Below are 19,851 nucleotides of genomic sequence, written 5' to 3'. Positions count from 1 at the left end.
GGACCTGACCCTTGAGCCCACAGGCGGTACCCGCCAGGCCACCAAACCGCGCTCAGAGCCAGAAAAGGTCCAAGCGACGAGGGACTCGGAGAAATCTTTGCCGCGCTCTCGTTCCAGGCAACGGTGATACGTTCCGCAGCCGATTCTGTGACCGGCGCTGTCCCGGCACCCTCAGGGCTGGCTCCAGCCCTAAGGCCACGGGGGCCGGGCAGCCGAAACCCCTACGTGTGGTGCCGAAGCCAGCCGGGCCCCGCCATCCCCTCAGCGGCGCTGGCTGCCGGTCCGGTTTACGTCGGAAACGACCTTCCAGGCTCCAGCTGCCACCCCCCCGCCTTGCCTGGCCCCACACGCCGGCGGCGGGACCCCCCCGGCTCCGCCGCAGGCCCGGCGGCCCCGGGCTCGGGCCGCTCTCCTCGTCGCCCCCCCCCCCCCCGTTGCCCGGGCAACGCAGCGCCCTCCCGCTTCCGGGGGGCGGGCGCGGCGCGATGACGCCATCGCCGCGCGCCTCCCCGGCCGCTCCCTGACCGTCGCCGCCGCCACCGGCCGGAACCGGAGCGCCGCTGCCCTCTGCACATGCGCATTGCGGCGCTCGCCCGTAGGCCCGGGCCTTCCATCAGCCCGGGCCCGGCGCGCTTGGCCTCGGCGGCGGTGGCCGCCGCCCGGCGGGAGGCCATGGGCAGGACGGTGAGTGCGGGGCGACGCCCCCGGGGCTGGGAGGCGGCGGCCCGGGCCTCGCCGTGTCCGCGGCGGCCGCCTCCGCCTCAGGCCTCTTGTGCGCGGGGGTCCGGTGGGAGTGAGAGCGGCCGGTCGCCGGCCGCGGGGCCGCGCCTGCCGGTCTGGGGCTGGCGTGGCTGCGCGGCCCGTGGGTGCGGGCCCGGCCCGGGGGTCCCTGCCCCCGGCCGCCCCGTCCCCCGCAACCCCGGCGGGGCTCTGCGTTCCCTGAGGTGAGTCGCGGCCGTGCCCCGGTGGCCGTGCGGGGCTGTCCCTGCCCGCCCGGTCGGTCGGCGGGGGCTCCGCGTTGTCTGGGCTGGACTGTCGAGCTGGCAGGGCACGGGGAGGTCCGGGCTGAGCTTCCTGCCTTCAGTTCCTTTCCCTAGCCGATGCGGTTTAATTTAGGATCTGGTAGGATGTAGGAGGAGTTCGAATTTCCCCTCCTTCCGGTACTCCCTGCTTTCATTTATCAGCACTAACCTTTATTTGTCATTGTCCCTAACCTTGTTTGGCTCCTTCTGGAACGCTTTGGTCCCGCTGGTCCTGACTGATGGTCCTGTCGTCTGTGAACGTTGCGGTCTTTTCTGTCATCCCTCCTCCTCCACGAATTATGAGTACCCTGAGCAACAGCAGACCTTGCCTGGAATGTGTGATAGATGAAGAGAAGTAGCACTGTATTTCGGTAGCTTTCTCATCAGACGCCCCATTTTTAAAGGAGAGGGAGTGAAAGCTCACCAAAGTGAATGGTTATTCAGATTTTTAACTTCCTGATGAGGCTATCATTAATGTGATGCTTGGGGTAACGGCAGCATGGCTGACACCGAGTTGCTAAGGCCTGAGGGTTGAAATCCTTTGAGCTGTAGGTCGATACCCAGAAGAGACAGACGGACTCAGCTTTCCAGCCTCACAGCAATGTGCTTTAAAACAGAAAGGCCCAAACAAATGATCTTGAGGAACGGGTGTCCAAATCTGTTTCTAGGCATCATGTGCCAACGTAGAGGTTTGGGAGCCTGCTCTTCCATATTCTGTTCGGAAAACATTGGCCGTGCGTGCCCTCTGCATTGTGTTCTGTATGCCCTGGATGAACGGTGATGGCTCTGTGACAGGAGAAGGTTACTGACAAGTTCTTTGTCTGTGATTTTCTCTTTCCTGTCCTTGTGTATGGCATTGAATACAAGCTAGCTGATTCCTTCCAGCATGTATCAGTAAGCTGTAATACATATATTATTGAGTGTGTGATTCTTTTTAGAATCTTTACGGGATTAAAAATTCATGCTTGGGGAGGGGCCTTGTAATTCTGAGCTTTTTAACACACAAAAAGAGCAAACTGAAACTTACTCTCTCATTTTATCTTTTAGATCAACTCATATGTAGAGTGTTGTGAGTCTATGAAGCACCTTAGCAGTTTCTTTCACTCTTCCTAGAAGGCCAGGTGCCCCAGGAAAACTTCACTTTTTTGTTACAAGAATTAAGTGGCATCCAGAAACGGCAGCGGATTACCGACCTTCTGCTGAGTGGATGGCAGCACCGTTAAAAATGTAATATTTCAGAAAGTTTATTTTATTCTCACAATGTCCCTCTGCTCATGGCTGTTCCGGTGTTGATATTTGAGTTTATATAAAGAGCATGAACCTACCAAAGGCTATTTGTTTATGTGGTGGGCACACTTAATAAATGAGAACAAGCTGCTGCTGTTCACTGAGAGTAAGTCTCTGCAGCAGAGCCATTTGAGTGGTTCTCTTGGATTAATCTATTGAAGGTTTTGTCAGAATCAAAACTCCCCTTCTAAAACAGGACTCGGACATTAAGCCGGTGTGTTGAGTTTGCCCCCACAAACTACAGCTCATGCAGGCAGGCTTTGTGCTCTGTCACTCAGGCATGGTCTTGCTGAGCGCTCTAATAGTGCGCGCGCCGATTTCCCTGTGGCTGCTCAGGGACTCAGATTAAGTAGCTATGTAAGAGTTTGCTGGAGAATGTTAAGCTGTCTTTTGTGTCCCGGTGAAAAACGTTGTAAGGAGAGGCTGCATCGTCGGAAATTGAATGCTCTGAATCCAGAGTATGTGGATTTTAACCTGTCTTGCTAATTTAGTCCTCCAAAAATATCTCTGAAAACAAACACTGAGCAGTAGATAAGCAGCATGTGGGAAGCATGTTTGGTTGCATGCTCCAGGCACAAAACTATGTTGTTTTTTAAGTAGCGTTGGTTTAGTATCTGACCAATTCATATGTCTTGCAAAATACATTCTTGTAACACACTTCCGAGCTGCTTAGTGTTTCCTTTCTACAGACAGGAAATTATGGCAGAGAGGCACTTAAAATTATGAGGCTGTCCTTGATAATTGAGAATAGACCTCAATTTCCTAAATTCCTTAATTGTAAGTTAACCCATGCTCCTTTTCATTAGTCCTTGATTCATGTGGAGCCAACAGATTGCCTGCAAATTTCTGTAACGGCAAGAAGGAATTGGAACCTGGGGCCAAGCAGAAGAGATCAGAACTGCAATTTCCATTTACATGTAATTTGAGGCAGGAAGCAGGGAAGAGACTTACCCAGTGATGCACATTGCATCAGAGAAGGTTTTTGATATCCAAGTACAGTTTCCTGCAGCCTGATAACTTACTCCGTGATTAGTTTTGTTAGTAACAAAGTAAAATATTCTTGAAGTAACTTTTAAATTACTTCAGTTTTAATTTTAAGAGTAGTAGGTTTTCTGGTTCAACAAAGGAAAGATCTGCCCAGATTTGAATGCCTGGGTCTGAAGGCCTGGGTGTGTGAGGAGGCTGGGGAAGTCCCTGTTGTTCTCTAGCATTATCTGATGAGTGCATTGTCATTTCATAATTCCCGGAATTTGGCACATCATAAGCCTGGGGTGAAGCAAAGAGCAGCTAACAGGCTACTGCTCATCACTCACACAACAACAATGGGTGCGTGGAAGGATGTTAAGATTATAAATCCTAAACACACCAGAAGATCAAGATGTTTCACTTATCTCTGCGGGTCCCGAAGGGAGAAATAAACTAGTAGATGTCTTTGAAAGGCTGCCTTGCCATTGGATGCAATGACAGCGAGACCGCAAGGCTCGGCTGAGCAAGGGGAGGTACATCCTGTAGAGTGTGAAAAACATGATTGCCTCATTGTTCTTGCAAGACCTTCCATTATTTTCAGTTTGTTTATTTGGTGAAGCTTTGCCAAGTTTTGAAATGAGCAGAAATCTAGAATCACCGCTGAGTCTGGGCTGTAGAATTCACTTGCAAAAGTACTTGGAGAACTTTTGGGTTTTTTCCTTAAAAAGAAATATGATCCAATGCAAACACGTAACACTAATATTACTGCTCGCATGGGTGGACTGTTGCAGGATGGCTGTTTGATTAAGAAGGATCTGTGAATTAGCCAGGATAATTCCAGAACAAAGTTCCTAGCTTTCCTGCATTAACACTGTAAAGCTTATAACAGGTTACGACTAGTGCTGACATGGCGTGCTACTAGGGAGCTGTTTGGAATCCGACTTGGTGATGATGGGAACAGAACTGTATTTCTGTATGTCTGCCTGGTAAACAATAAGCAAAGAAGTTGAGATTTGCAAAGCAGTTGTGAGAAACTGCCCAGCCAGAGTATCTGCCGTGCTGCCCCTCTTCCTGCTGGGGCTACTTAAATGTGTTTTCCTTCTCTGCCTTCCTGCAGGTCTCTTCCTTCCTGGAAATTCAGCAAAGAGTTAGCGTTCCCAGGCTGTTGGATCTCTTCCATGTTAATGGATAACATTTGATATGTGCCCTGTAAATCCTGCCCTGGGACTCTGTGACCGGTGGGGTGCCTGATGCCTGTAATCCCCATTCCCCGCCGGGTCCGTTCGTTCCACGGCCCCCACACGACCTGCCTGCATTCGGCCTGTGGCCCGGTAAGGACCACTCACTTGGTGCGTACCAAGTACAACAATTTCGACATCTATCTCAAATCCCGATGGATGTATGGATTCATCCGTTTCCTGCTGTACTTCAGCTGCAGCCTGTTTACCTCCATCCTCTGGGTGGCACTCTCTATCTTGTTTTGCCTTCAGTACCTTGGCATCCGGATCTTTCTGCGTTTCCAGTACAAACTCTCCATCATCCTCCTCTTACTGGGGCGAAGGCGGGTAGACTTCAGCCTCATGAATGAACTGCTCATCTATGGAATTCATGTGACCATGCTGCTAGTGGGGGGGCTGGGATGGTGTTTCATGGTATTTGTGGATATGTAAATAAAACAAGCGCATGTGGGCTGAGAAGGTGACTTTTCTTCTACCCCAAAATGTGTCGATATCTTCTTTTCTTTTTTTATATAAATTAATTTATTTATCAGTGCTACTTTTTATTGATAAATTAACGTACTTGTCTGTGGAATTTGTATTTTTTTGAGGGTTGAGGTGCCATTTTGATTATCAAAGTGCAATGCTTGATTGGGTGTGTTTTCTTTGCACAGCACAAGTTAATATAAGTTTCTTCTAGTCCATAGGAGCCTACCTTGCTGCTGTTCCTGTATTCCTGTGGGCATGAAAAAGGCAGTGATTTATCTGGAGGACAGAAGCCAGATAACTTTGCACCCTACGCTCTTAATCCATCTTCACCCTTTTTCTAAAAATGTTCCTTAATGTCTCAGGCATGTAATACGTATCCTACTTGACCAGTGTTATCCTTTCTCTATGTAGTTTGCATTTTGCATATTCCCCGCTAAGGATATGGGGCCAACTTCTACAGAGTGTAGGGGGTTTGGGGTGTTTTGGGTTTTTTCCTGTTTTGTTTTTAGAATTTTGCAAGACATGCTTTTGACCCAGTGTACTGTTCTGTTCACTTTAACGTAATTGTAGAGCTTTGAATGGCTTTGTGCTTTTCAGGCAGTTAATGCTGAGTAATTGAGTCTTACCCTAATGGAACAAATCCACTGGAGTGATGGGAGCAGAGTTTGGTATCATGTGCTCTTGAAATTCCCAGTCACGGCAAATATGTTATCATTTTGCAGCGATTAAGGGGAACCCATTGCAATGGTCCGTAGTGTTTAGATCTTGACATTTGGTTCTACTTTTCCCTGAATTGCTTAGTCCCAGTTTTCTCACAGAGGTACTCCGTCTTACAGAGTATGGTGAGATGAGACTGTCTGACCTAGGAGAGATTGAAAACAGAGTACAATCCAAAATGGCAATAATTGTTCTCTGTGACTACAGAAAACATTCTCTCTCCAACCTTTGCAGCAGTGAGAGTGGGGTCACTGGAGAGCTTTACTGACAGCTCAAGGAGTTAAGCATTAAGCTCAGTTGTACTGGTCTTGATCTAAGATGTCAGACTGTTCTTCCGCAGTCAGTCAAGTAACTCTTTATTTATGGAGTCCAGAAGCTGGCCTAAGGTTTATTTTTCTATTTTTGTTTGTTTGTTTTTCCTTATAATGGAATATTGCTCTTTTCCTTGTGTTCTTTAAAGAACTGTTTAAAAAGAAGTTGGTAAAAATGATGGAGACCCTTCCCCCTCCTCCCCGTGAAATCAATGGAGTCAATTGTAACAGAATAAGCAAGACTGGAGATACGTGACTGGTTTTTTATGATCTCTTCAGTCTGAGATATGAATGTGGTCGAGAACAAAGCCAGTTTGCACACAGGGAAGGATGCTTCATATTTCAGCTTGTGTGTATTGCAGTCTTTTGCTGACATACTTTGATTTGTAGGCTTATGGATGCAAAATAGAGAAGCTTCTGTCTGAAGCTCAAAGCTAAAGCAAACCCAGAAATTATCTCATTATCAAGTGTTACAGATAATGCAGACTGAACACGCAGAGCTGAATAAATAATGGGCCGTGGTGGTGTGAACTTTAGATTAGCCCCGTGAGAGCCAAAGGCTGTTTCTGCAGGAAAGATGTAGTATCAGCATATGTCACAAACTGGTGTCTGGAAGTTTCCTCCTAACTGTAGAGCTCCCCAGAGCCTTGTTCTGGGATCACTCTCTGGACTGCAGGTCCTCAGTGTCCTGCAGGTCCGAGCTACAGCTTGCGCTGTAGGCAGAGGGAATTCCCAGTAATTCCCAGCCCAGTGCTTTCCTCCCCAGTACAGCTGTCAGCCTGGGGCATTGCAGCTCTGGCGTGCAGACTGTGGGACTCCTGGGATGGCTGTGCTCAAGAATTTCTGCAGGAAACATTACAGATGGCCAGCAGACAGCCCTGGTGTGAGCTGAGAGACTAGCTGGGACCCCGGTGAGGCACAGCCGAGAGCAGCTCTCCGTCACCTTTCGCAGGAGGCACAGCATGGAGACTGGTTGATGGTAGGACCTCGTTTCACCTTGGAATGGCCGTATTGCAGTACTCCTTATAAAGATGAGTAAAAGGGTGATTTGTGGTACACGTGGGCGCTGCTGCGCTCCCCGCCCGTGCCTGCTTCAGCTGGTGGGTGCTCTTTGTGACAGATACACTCGACTGCTTGACCAAACCAGTGGTAGTTTGGTTCAGGCTCTGAAGGAAGTAAAGGTCTAGGCTGTGACTGGGTCATGAACTTCTCTAGTTCCAACCTGTTCTTTGAAAACCCACGCAGGATGACATGGCGAGCTTTGATGTATATGAGCTTGGAAACCGGAACACCGATCATGCGATTAACACATGAATAGCAGGTGGTTCTTCCAAGACTAATTTGGTCAAGGAACAAAGGAGCTTGTGGGTACAGGGAGTCTCACACTTACCTTTTCCATTGCATGTAATTTGACTATGAGCCAACCACTTTATTTCATAAATATGACAGCCTGGGTGAGCTTTTTTTTGAGCTCTTCTTGCTAAGCAGGGGGCTGCATGGCGGTGATCTCCCCTTGAGTTGGGATGCCTCTCAAGGTTACTCCTCGAGGCTGAGAGACCCCTTACCAACTGCAGATCTTTGGTAAGTGACCAATACTGCGCATAACCTTGTATCGCAGGGCATTAAAATTTTGCATTGGTAACTTTGAATCATTATTCTGTCCTCTGTGCAGTAAGTAATAGGTTGAACCTTGCCATCAAACTTTGTTAAGCCTCACTTTTACAAGATCATACTTCAATAAAGCCACTTTTGCTGCTACCTTTGGCGGTGGTTCTTTAAGCAGTCCAGATCTGCTCCGCGACACTCCTGCAGCGGCAATTGAACTTGAAAAAGGCCTTCTGTGTTGCGGTTCATTGCTTTACTGCACAGACTTCCCATCAGCCCTCCACAGCCAGATTCAATGGTGCATACTGAGGAAAAAGTACATGTCCTTATCAAATCCCCAAAAAGTAATGTTTGCCAAATACCCAAATGTTCCTCGAGAGAGACCTTGGGGCTAAGTTGCTTAGAAGACAGCGGGCAGTGATTCCCCAGTCTTCTTTTACAAAGGTAGCCAAGTACCCACTGTCAGAATGCCCTGAATCTCAAGTCTGCAATTGCACACAAAGATAGACAACCCCAAGATTAAATAATTGAGAAGGAGACCTCAAAGGTGCTATGAAGTTCAAAATACTCTCATTCTTGGTCATTACCAGCACTTGGACGGCTTGCAGTGCTCAGGTGGTGTGATCCTACCAGCGTAGTGGGGGAAGTGAGGTCCCTTTGAAGTCATGCTGGCAAGGAAGAGGAATTAATTTTCAAATTATTTGTTTTATGGTGTAATAATTTGAACATTTTAGATCTACACGAGTGGAGCACTATTTGGCACCTTTATGGCACTTTCCTCTTCAAAGCATTTTCCAGCTAGAGCTAATTAAACCTCACAACATCCCCAGGAGATTGCAGAATAAGTAAGATCTTGGTAATGGTTCAGAATTTAAATTCAGTGGTTTTAAATTTGAGATTTTTTTTTAAAGCTTTTAGGATTACTTTGCCAAAATATTTTTTCTCAAGGAGCTGAGATTCTAAAAGTTTCTTACAAGCTCGAGGGGAGCCAAGCCAAAACTGAGGGAGGGAGAAAGAGGCAGAATAAATGTTGTATTAAGTATATGCAAAGAATAAGCTGGGGGGGGGGGGGTGTCCCTATTTAGTTTAATTGAAAAAACTGGCATTTTTAATAAAGGGGGAGGGAACAAAACTTCATGGAAGACAAGAAAGAAAACAAAGGAAGCTGAACTTCCTGCTTTTCAAGAGTCAAACAAGTGGCTTATAATGATATTTTCCAGAAATATTTCATGTTGAGCAGATACTTGCAAACTGTGCCCCACTGGGGAAATTTATATTCTTCTGGATTTTTTACTCTATCCAAATTCATTGGTGCAGGGAGGGATGGATCGGGCTCCAAAATGAGTTTAAGTTTTCCCTTCTTACGATATAGATGGCTATAACTAAATTTTTTTAAATTTTCATCTCTGCATTCCTTCATGCTGATTCCATCCTGAACAGTGAGAGCAGCTGGTTTGTTCCCTGTCTTTTTTTTTTCTTTCCATGTTTGGCCTTTAAATATTGCTGTTATACTTACTAGGTTAAAAATACCCTCAAGAGTAATCAGGAAAAATACTAGAAATACTGATTTGGGAGAGTGTGTCCATCCCAGACCCATGCCAACCTCTTCAGAGAACTTCCCCCGTGAGTCCTGCTCGCTCCAGAGCTTTCCAGGTATTTGGGCAACAAAGAGGCTCCGGCTGCGTTGTGCAGACTTAAGACCAACAATGACGGTACGTGCGGTGGCAAAGCTGCCTTGGCCTGTTGTTTACCCTGTGAATGTATGAATGAGACTGACGTGCTGGAGTTTCACCTTGTTAACTCTTCAGAACATGACACCAGCTGGTGTTTTGGGTGCCTGTTAAATTCTGTATGAAACATGCCACCTACATTAAACTTATTTTTTTAACATGTTGATGGATTGATTGCTTGGGAAGAAATGATGCTAGTATCGTTCTGATGCGGGGATCTCCTTGATCCTCTTCCTCTGTTTGCATTGGTGCAAATAGTCAGGGCAAGCGCGTGGTAGAGGAGAATCAGGCCCTCTGTGGTTACGCCTCAGAAGCATCACTGAGAGTTGGGTAAAACGCCTTTTTTTACCGCCTTGAAGGTCATTCAACAATGAGTCAGGAGGAGAGCCGGGAGTACAGCACAGCCTTCTAGCTCCTCGGCTTTGGCTCTAGTAAGCAGGCTGAACTGCCCACCAGGCGTTTGAGTGATGGGAAGGAACTGTCCCTCTGCATCGAGGTGCGCGTCAATTAATGACGAGAAGGTGCTGTCTTTCCTCCTTTCCTTGCACGGAGCTGAGCTTGCAGTGCAGAGCTGTATTGTTTCAGGACACAGTTGTGATGCTTCGCATGGGAATGAAGAGGGATATTCCTACTATGATGGACTTCCTATTGTTATGTGGAAAGTACTACAGTGATGTGCGGCAGCATAAAACCCCAAAATAGATGCTGGACAGGACTTGTTCTCCAGTGACTAGTGAGGTTGGAGCCAGTGGAGGTGCAGGCTTCAGAGAACCAGCACGGAGAGGACCGTTGCGGACAAAGCTGGAGGTGAAATGGAGAAATATCTGTGTGGATAGAGCAGCCTGCATCTCCATGTGTGTGTGAGATGCTCCTGTCTGTTATCCCAACTTAACAGCTGAAGAGTCATGGTGGAGGACTTGAAATAAAGGGGAAGGAGGCTTCCAAAAGAGAGAATGATTGGGCAAGGGTGGATATATTTTCACTTTCACTATTACAGAGGAAACAGTAAGCAATGCTCAAAAATGTGGCTGGTGCTATTAGCACAATGGCAGATGGCAAAGTTGGCCGAGTGCTGTGGAGTATCGGACTCAATGACAGTAAAAGGCTCAGGAATGTACTATATAAATGTGCGTTTTCTCTTATTAATGTTACTTTTAAACACATCTCTTGAGCCTTTGCCGTCTCCTAGGGAAGAACTCGTTTGCCCAGTTCCCAGAGTGAGCTTCTACCCTGGGCACCTCAGCGTGCCAGTGTAACTGGCCCAGGCCGGGAAGCCGATTGACCTTGTGCCCCAGCCCAGGGAACGGCCTCGGGGTTCCTCAAAGGCAGGCACCGTGCCGTGCCAGCAAACTCAGCTGACTCTCCGAGTATGCTCCAAAAGCTGAGCCTTTTGTTTCTGTCTGTACAGCTTTAGGATCAGGATTGCGGTTTTCCATAAAAGCAAGCTGGGGGCAGGTTCTGACCCAATCTACAGGTGTAAGTCTCAAAAAGGCACTGGGAGCAGACTGGAGGAGAGACCAGCCCCTTATCCTAAAGGGCCTTACCTGGCTGAAGGCTCATTGTCATTCTTCCCAGGTTCTCATAAGTCACCGATTTTGTTTCTTTCCCTCCTGGGGAGGTAGGAGACAGCATTTACTACTAGTTGTGGAAAATAACACGGCACGTTCACTTTCAGGAACGGCTTTGGCTATTCTGGAGCCTCTAGCACACACAGATAGCATGCTGTTCCAGTGAAGGCGTTGCTGGAAAATATGAAGGCTTGTTATCTTTCTGCGTTTTTATTTAGCCAAACAAGGTTTCCATAGCTTCTGGACAGCTCTGCTGCTGGGGAAAAAAAAAACCCCAAACCTTCTCATTTCTTCACCTGCCAACTCTCTGCACTAATTTTGTCTTCCTGCTTCAAAGCAGTCATCGTGCCCAGAAAATGTCAGTTCAAAGCGAAGTTTTGTCCGGTAATGAGCCAGTGAAAATTGTTTAGTGTAAGATCTTCTTGTGCAGCTATCAAAACTGTGCTTAGGTGAGAGCAGAGCTGGGCTGTCGGGGTCTGCTCTGAGCTCTCAGCTCGGGTGGCTTGAAATCAAGACTGCGTGTGTGCTGCGCTTCAAGGCTTGTCTGTGTGCTGATTTACCAGAGGAGTAGCTTTAAGGTACCATAGATGAAAGGAGCATCCCTGCATCTCCCGCATCTTTCTGGAGCGATAAATTAATCTAGTGGGGGAAAAAAAGACCGCGTAACTTGCACAAGGGCTGTATAAACACAACACTTCTCCGAGCTGATGCTTGCTGGGTTTTGGAGAGCCTCTTCCCCCGCTGACCTCCAGCCCACACTCCACTGGCTGCAGAGAGCGTGCTCCAAAAATGTGTGCTGTTTCCCCAACGGGGTAAGTGTGCGAAAGGGAGCTGTTCCTCTGCCACTAGCTCTCCTCCTGCCAGCGCTCAGCCTTGTGACGGAGGCTGGAAGGGCCGCATCCTGACCTTGGACGCACAAGACTGTAGTAAATCAGAGTCTCTAATACATCCATAAGCCAACTTTCCCCTGCATGGAAAATACCGTATGTAACACCAAGAGACAAATACCAAAGTCCTTAGCTGGTTCTTTTAAAAAAAAAAAAAAATTAAAAAAATCTCCCATTGGCCCTGGTGAGAGTTTTGCCTGAGTAAGGATGTCAAGATTATGCATGCTAATTAAATGAACCACCCATCCCTTCAGAGTCTGCTCTCTGCTGGGAATTCCCCTCTGAGTAACTTGCTCCCAGTGAGGAAAGGAGTTGCATGAAAAATTTCCCAGATGGTGAATCTGTTAGAGAAAATCACAATCTGTTTGTGGCTTTTTCAAACAAAAAAGAGCAGAGGAGATGCTGCGGAATAAATTTGTTGTTGCAAACCATTTGCTCAGTAATGGGGAGAATTTAGATGGGCAAAGAGCTTTTTTTCAGAGGAGCCTTATCTCCCTGCCTCTAAAAATGAGCGATGATTTAAAAAATAAATTGCAGCGATGTATATTTTAAAAGCCTAATGTGTTACTTCAATGATGCCTGTTCATTTATTCCGACGTCCGGGGTGTCTGAAGCTGCCGAGGGACAGCGGCCTCGTCCACGCAAACCTCCGAAGGAACAATTGCCGCTGTGTGCTACGCCCGGCTTTGTGTACCCGCCCGGCACAAAGGAGCCGTTTCATACAGAGCCGCCGTGTCCTGGCGAGTCTCCTGCCAGCATCCCTCTGCCTGGGGACCCACGCAGCCGCGGGACCCCGGTCCCCGGCCAGCCCCGTCGGGTGAGCGCGGGGCTGACCCTAACGCCGTCTGCCATTTGGGGCCAAAGCCAACCCCGGGCAGGGGAGAGGGCTCGGGGGGGACGACGACGACGACGACGGAGCAGCCTTTGGCTGGGCAAAGGCGTTTGGGCTGGGGCAGGCGTTGGCAGAGCCCGGCGGCGGTCCCAGGCGGGAGCTGCCTGCACGTCCCCGGGATGGACGGTGCCGCCTCGTTGCAGGCTCGGCAGAAGGGAACGTGCGCCCACGCGGCCGCCGGCCCCTTCGCAATCGCCGCCCGGGGTGGGAGCGCGTTGAGGTGCCGGGCTGTGTTCTGCGGGCTGCGGGTCGCTGCCCCTTCCTGCCAGCCCAGCTGGAAGGGGACGATGGCCTGGGGGGGGGACGACACACACCGGTGGGTGGCTGGCACTGGGGAGGATTTGGGTCCCTGCTTCATCTGTCGGAGCCCGAGACACCGCGTCGCTGTGTGCAGCCTGGCTTCGCTGCATTACTGCTGTTGCCTGGACACATTTCACTTAAAATCCGAATTTCATAAAAAGCTGCAAGCCAAGAAAAATTCTTCCAAGGTTTTCTTTTTTTTTTTTTTTTTTAATTTAAACTTCAAATGAACACTGCTTAATAGTTTCTTGGAAACACATTTGCTTGCAGTTATGTGCAATGTAGGCACTGTTACTTCCTTCTTTACCATGTGAGGCTGACTGCAAACTGTCTGGTGGCAAACATGAAACCTGGCGTTGTGCAATGCAGCGGGGCTGGGGGCGAGGCAGGCGAGTGGGGAGCAGCATGCGTGGCAAAAATGGACTGAATTTTATATGTGACGTTTTCTTAGCAAAACCGATGGTGAATTCTTCTTGTGCCTACATTGATTTAATCAGCCCACATCCTGTTAATAACCCAGTCCTTATTGCTAAGAATTACATAAACACATGCTGTCTCAGTTTTGCCAGGTTGAGTTTAGGAGCGATTTATGTGCCTGCAGGATTTGTACAACTTGCCAAGCTTCAAGGACTGAGGGTCCAGCACGAGTCACAACAGGGACTTGCCCACAGTTCTCTTGTACTCCAGCTTTTCCTAATGAACCAAGCTGGTAGTGCTGATTTGCCAACAAATTTCCTATTTACTGTTCACCAGAGCATCAGTTGTGACAAATAAACAGAAGAAGGCAGCATTTCACTGAAAGCATTTTATGTACTGATTAAGACGCTATACAAAGAGAGCTCCTCTGGGTACATGGGAAGGCTTGGTTGCAAAGTAGCTATTGCTGTGCTTAAGGGAGCTGCTGGTAGGGTTTTGCAGTGCTAGCCAGGTCAGAACCGCAGAAATACATGTATTTCTGAAATCGGGCTGTCCAAAGCCAGGGGAGTGCACTTCTCTTTGCAATAGCAGGGGGGTGGCTTCCACAGAGATTGTTTGTTTAAATTATGCCTATATTCACACACCGTGAACGCCTTCAGAAAGGGATGAATGCGGTGCCTCGTTTTGAGAAAACACAGGGTAATTTTTATGATCAGTAACGACATGATAGCAATGTGCTACAATAAGGGCAAGCAAATTTCACGCTTCAAGGACTGTAACTGCTTACCAGAGAGGGCAGGAGGGGACTGATGCTGCTTTTTCCTGTTCTTTGGGAATGGTGGGCACGCATGAAAGGGCTATAGGATTTTTGGTCTCTTCCTTTAAAGCGTCAAGCACCAACAAAGAACTGAAGCAAGAACCAAGACCTGAAACCTGGTTGTAGCACTGGATAAACTTCTAGTTCTGCTGGAGTCAATGGCAAACTCCCAGTGCTTTCAGCGAGGTCAGGATTTCACCTTGTGTTCTTCTCAAACAAAACTGCCTGTTCCTGGGGAAATAAATAAAACATTTGACAGCGATTCTCATAAGGTCAAGTTGCAATGCGCGTACGTACAGAAGATGTACGTTGCTTTGTGTCAGTGTGTAGTACAAGAAATATGAGGCCAAATCCTGAAGTCCCTCATTTCAGGCCACTGCTGTGGGTTTTTTTCCAGGCTGACTTTGCTGCCCTTGTAGCTCCCGCGTTGCTGCCGTGCTTCCTGGCTTGCACAGAAACACCCCGCTGCCTTTGAGGGCAGCGCGTGGATGGGACCATCAGGAGGAAGATGGTTTTACTTTTCCTATGTGAACGGCAAGCACGAAGGGATGAATTCAGCCCGGGCGTGCAAGCTGCCGGGGAGGGGTTCCAAAAGCCGTCGGCGTAATAAGCAGCGAGTGGGGCCGACCCCTGCGGCTCAGCTCCTTTGGAGAAACCACCCCACTGCTGCAGGTCCCGCTGGGCAAACGCACCCATCGCCCTCGGCTTGCGCTCCGTGTTGGTTGGCATGGTGCAGTGAAGCCAGAGAGGACAGAGATGGGCAACGGCCAGGTTTGTTCACAGCCTGCCTGTGACCTTGAATATCTTTTACATCCTTCCAGCACATGATTCGGGGGAGAAAGCAGGGGCGGAGGCGGTGGCACAGTATCGAAACGTTTGTTCAGCAATTGCTGCAAAAAGAAAACTTGCTTCAATCTGCAGAGATGCCAACTGAATTTTGTTTTGTTTTGGTATTTTGGAGGCGAGCCAAAAGCAGGATGTTGGGAAGTCTTCAGCAGCTACTGCCTGCTTGTTCCATACCAAGCATAACTTTGTATATATTTTTATCGGCAAACTCGGTCCCACGCATCTTGATGCGCAAGCAACAGCCCTGCCTGCAGGGCTGCTCTTCCAGGCTGCTGGAGAGAACAGAGCCGTTTTCCTTGGCTGCTTCCTTAAGTCAGAGTTTCAGGAGCTGGCCTGGAAAGGTATCTTTTTCCCTGCCAGCTGCTAAGAGGAATAGCAAGTGGTTGATTTGACTGGCGAGGGAAAGAAAAATGAGTTCTGTACCCCTTGGGGTCCCTGCTCCTTGGTGTCAATACAGGGGAGATTTCGGTGCGGTCCTGCCTGCAATTCCGCAAAGGTTGCAGTGAATTTAGGGTATGACTTTTTGCATTTCATGTGGGGATAAGGCGCGTTTCTGCTTTGTCAGCAGAAGGGCCTGTTCTCTTCCTTGCACAATAGAAAGCTGCTGGGTATAAATAGCCTTTCATGCCTGTCACCTCGGTGACTTTAATGGCAATGCCCTGATTTAAGCCCTGCTTCCAGAAGATGCTTCAGGTGTGTGCTCTCCCCATGGGACTGAACACACATTTAAATTAAATGCCTGTCTAAGAGGCTCTAAGCAGCGACGCACTAAGTCCATGTTTTAGTGCTTTCCAGAGCTGGGACTGGCACGGGGCGGGGGGAGAACTGAGCTCGTTGTCGCTGTTTAAGCACTACAACTGTTGCTTTCACAAAGGATCAGTGCTCAGAACAGGGAGACATCTTAAGAGTGTCTGACAAATGTATGTACATTCGGGGACCACGAGCCTTGAATTCGTAATACGGTGAAGGGTATTGAACATGACAGAGCTCCACGGAGGGGAGAGCTACGCTCTACCTGCCTGCCGCGGCAGGACCGGCTCGAACAAGCCCCCGGGATCCCCGGGGTGGGATGGCAGCTGCTGGCGGGGGGACGGGACGGGTGCCCAGCACCCAGCGGGCATGGAGGGGATGGGTGCTCCCTCCTGTCTCGGTTGTTTTTCTCCCGTCTCTTCGTGGAGAGCTTCACAGCTCGCTCTCACCAGTGTTTTCCAGTGCTTACCACATCGCAGCCCCAGTATCACCTGGGGTCGGTAAGCGTTATCAATTTAACACTAATAATTAAATGATTTATTTGGGGGCATTTAAGGTGCAGGCTGGGCTGGGTGCGGAATCCCGACCCTGTGTCGTGAGAAGCACCGTGGCAGGGTGGCCCAGTCGCAGCGCTTCCCGCGCCCCGTTCGCCCTGCCTGCATCCTGGTTGCCCCTTTGTTCCCAAGAAAAGCATCCGAGGTGACTATGGATGCCTTTTTAAATGCTCATCGTCACATTATCCATCAGATACATATTTACAATCATTCATTAAATTAGGATGTACGTTTCATTCTTCTTTCTTAGAATATTAATGCCTACTCCTGGCTGAAATGCCATATGAATATTCATTAAAAAATCAATCAATTCCTGTGCCAGGAATGATGTCATTTGAGCAATAACTGAAGCAGTAATCGAGCATGCTATGAAAAAACGATGAATGCCATCAGATCTAATGTTTATTGAACTCCGTGTGGGTAAATCACAGCAGGTTTTTTCCCATGCTTTTGTGTGCATTAACTGGTGCTCCAGTTCCTCCTTCTGCCTGGCGCCAGTGAGCCCAGCCCAGCCCGGCCGGGAGCTGGGAGCACCTCGGAGCAGGTACGAGACATCCCGCAACGATGGATGAGTCTGGGGGCAGGGCGGGACGTCACATCGCTGCAGAGCTCCTAATGAAGAGTGGATTAGAAATTTGTCTTATAACAATGGGAAACAAAAGCTCTCAAAACTGTTGTGGGAAACCTGGAGAATTAATAGGCTGAAGTCTTCTTTCCAATAGATCTTTGGCTGGGGAAGCTCTTTCTCATCACTTAGAGCATTGTCCTGAGGGAGTTGAAGTGATGGCTTTTCTTGGGTTGTGCTCTCCATTTTTAATGGTGGAGCCACAAGGGCAGATACAGAACAAAGAGTAACAGTACGCTTTGGGAGGGATCGTTACTACTCTAAATTTTCTCAAATCAACTCTTTCTCAACAATAGCAAAGGAGCTGTGCCAATGCATGGGCTCTGACTGAGGCTCCTGTGATAAGATCACACTCTGGTTGTGTGGGAAATATTAAGAGTTTTGGCTTGACTTCAGCACCAAGAGTCACTTTGGAAATCTTTTGTGTGCAATGCACTAACCTTATAAGAGAGGTCATCTGCAGGATCTGCTTTTTGCCGTAGCTGCCGTATTAAAATCCTCCACCAGGTCTGCAGAACAAATTACATGGAACATTTGTCCAGGGGAGAAATTGGTGTGATTGTAATTAAACATATTTTCAAAGATAACTTTAATAGGTGAGATGGTCACCCAAAGAAATTTACATTTTTCCTTTGTATTTCACTGAGGTACGAGAGGGAGGCATCAAAGCGCAATAAATTCTTTTTCTTTTACTTTTTTCCCCTCCTGACTTCTGCCAAAAGAGATACTAAAATAGCCTGAGTTTAAAAAATGAGCAAAACCTTGCTTGGCACTGACAGGCAACCATCAGTTCTGTTCTGCCGAGAGCAGCGCGCATCCTGGCCGCATCCACGGTGCTTCAGGGGCTCCTGTGTGTATTCAGTTGATCTCCTCGCAGGAGTTCAGCCCCAGCGGGAACCAGAGCAGTAAGGAGCTCTGGAAGAGCTCCTCTCATTTTTGTGAGTATTTGGGGGATCGTGCCACATCTTATTGTTATTTAAACCCGGCCAGGCCTGCAGAGCATCCTCTACCTGTATCAATATGCACCCCACGATGCAGGGTGGTTTTCCCACTCAGCATTTCCTTGCCCCACGTGTCACGCTGCTGGAAGGCAGATGTTTGATCCGGTAATTTGCTGAGCACTTCCCAATTCCCATCCTCTCTTCTCGCGGGAGAGGCTGGGCCGAGCAGGCGGAGGAGGTGGGAGAGGAGCTGGCAGTCGGATGCTATTTTCTCAGGACATTCCCACAGTACAATATTTAGGAAATTTCACAGTCAGAAGACATTAAAATTCTTACCATGAATTAAGTTATCGCTTAATCATTCAGAAGATCACCTCAGTCACTCCAAGTAAAAATCCGGACTCTCTCATGTCCAGCAGCAGTATTTCAGGAGACACCTGGGCCAAGCCCAGAGCTGCAGGGAGGCTGGGCTGCTCCATCCCCGCTGCCCGGCCCATCGTCACTGGCCGTCACTGGAGGAGACAGGAGCCCAGCTAAGCTGGTTTAGCTGTCCACATGCTAACGTTAACAGATAAAATCTTCGGTGGGTGTTGGTATTAGTATTCGCCCATTTCCAGTGGTGAAAGAGCCGCTTCCCAGCAGCACCCACTGGTGACACTGGATCCTGGGTGCCCGGCAGGGGAGGAGCAGGGAGCCAAGGTTACCCACTTCCACCTCCAGCACCGCAGCATCAACTCATGAATCATGGCTCTGACAACAGTGACTTGCTCTATCAGTCACAGCACAGACACTTCAACCCAAAATGTTCTTCTGCAGAAAGGAAGGGGAAACACAGACTGATTATGCTAGTCTAATTTACATGCTTATCTTAGAAAAATTAAATGCCTGACTTCATCTCAGGCAGTTCCACACTCTCGTTGAGGGCGTCATCGTCTCCTGCAGAGCAGACACGTGGCCACCTCGTCCCCTTTCCAGCTGGCCAGAGTTATTTGCCCCTCCAAGGGTGACCTGAGCTGCTTGATTTAAGGCAGCTTGCTCGTGTTTCTGTGCATCCAAGTCCCAAAATGGTGAGGGATGTAAGGGAATCTGTAGGGAGAGGCTGAGAGGCAAGCGTTTATTTGCTCAGCAGTCAACTGAGCAGTCAACTTTAAATTTATTAAAATTATTATCCAAGAAAGACTTTGAAAAAGTGATGGCTGTATCAAAGAAATGAGCTGTACTATGTGAGAAGCCTGAGAGAGTCTGCAGGGAGTTTTGGTTTGAGATACATCACAGGGTGGTGCTTGGTGTCCCCAAAACCTCCGGGCTGGCTGCAGACACCCCTCCACGTTACCAGGGGCACACAGAGCCCAGCTTCACCCTCTCCGCTAAACCAGAAAGGATCGCTCCTTTGCCCGAGTTTCAAGCTCTTTAAAGCACACAGGTGACCTCGACCGCAACGCGCCGCAGCAGGAGCGGGCTCTAACGGGAGCGTCGCAGTCACCCAAGTTGCTTGGTACAGTAGTTCCTGCGCTAACGAGTCGTATTCTCACACAGCCAAGTGAAAGATGATGCATCTGGGACAGAAATCCTGGTCAAGCCTTAAAGAGAAAGCAGTCAGCCAGAGAAGGACTTGTAAAATCCTGTGAATTGTGCCAGTTCAGGTTAAATACAATTTCTGAGCGGTAAAGGCAATTCAACATCAGGCTCGTTTACAAGAAGAGGTATCCACCAACAGGTTGAGTCTTTAAGTTGACAGTATTTCTGGAAATTTCTGAAAATTTCTGGAATGCTGAAAAAAGTCCGCAGTCTGTGTCTAGGGTGGTCAGGAGCCTTCCAGCATCAGAGCCCGGCAACTTCGGCTGAGCCGGGGCGTTTAGTCCCTGCACGTGAATTAACAGCCAGAGGGAAAATGCCTCCCGGGACTGGGT

The 19,851-nt window shown here is 48.6% G+C and overlaps 1 protein-coding gene across 2 annotated transcripts; it reads left to right on the top strand.

The window, feature by feature from the left end:
* The first annotated feature begins 507 nt into the window (after positions 1–507).
* TMEM250 (transmembrane protein 250) lies at positions 508–4,972 on the top strand. Of its 2 annotated transcripts, XM_052815287.1 has the most exons (3): positions 509–684; positions 2,070–2,249; positions 4,393–4,972. In XM_052815287.1, the coding sequence occupies exon 3, from the start codon at positions 4,526–4,528 to the stop codon at positions 4,943–4,945; it is 420 nt and encodes a 139-aa protein (XP_052671247.1). In that variant the 5' UTR covers positions 509–684; positions 2,070–2,249; positions 4,393–4,525; the 3' UTR covers positions 4,946–4,972. The 2 variants fall into 2 exon arrangements, with proteins under 2 accessions (XP_052671249.1, XP_052671247.1); XM_052815289.1 differs by lacking the exon at positions 2,070–2,249 and having other exon boundaries at positions 508–684.
* Positions 4,973–19,851: the final 14,879 nt, after the last annotated feature.

The sequence above is a fragment of the Harpia harpyja genome, chromosome 19 (assembly GCF_026419915.1).
Source record: "Harpia harpyja isolate bHarHar1 chromosome 19, bHarHar1 primary haplotype, whole genome shotgun sequence".
In the NCBI taxonomy this organism is placed as follows: Eukaryota; Metazoa; Chordata; class Aves; order Accipitriformes; family Accipitridae; genus Harpia; species Harpia harpyja.
Note: the sequence above shows the minus strand (reverse complement) of the source record. Positions and strands in the feature narration are given on the sequence as shown.

Bases quoted from the DNA above. Each gene is read 5' to 3' on its own strand.
- TMEM250 (XM_052815289.1), top strand. From the start codon at position 4,526: ATGCCTGTAATCCCCATTCCCCGCCGGGTCCGTTCGTTCCACGGCCCC.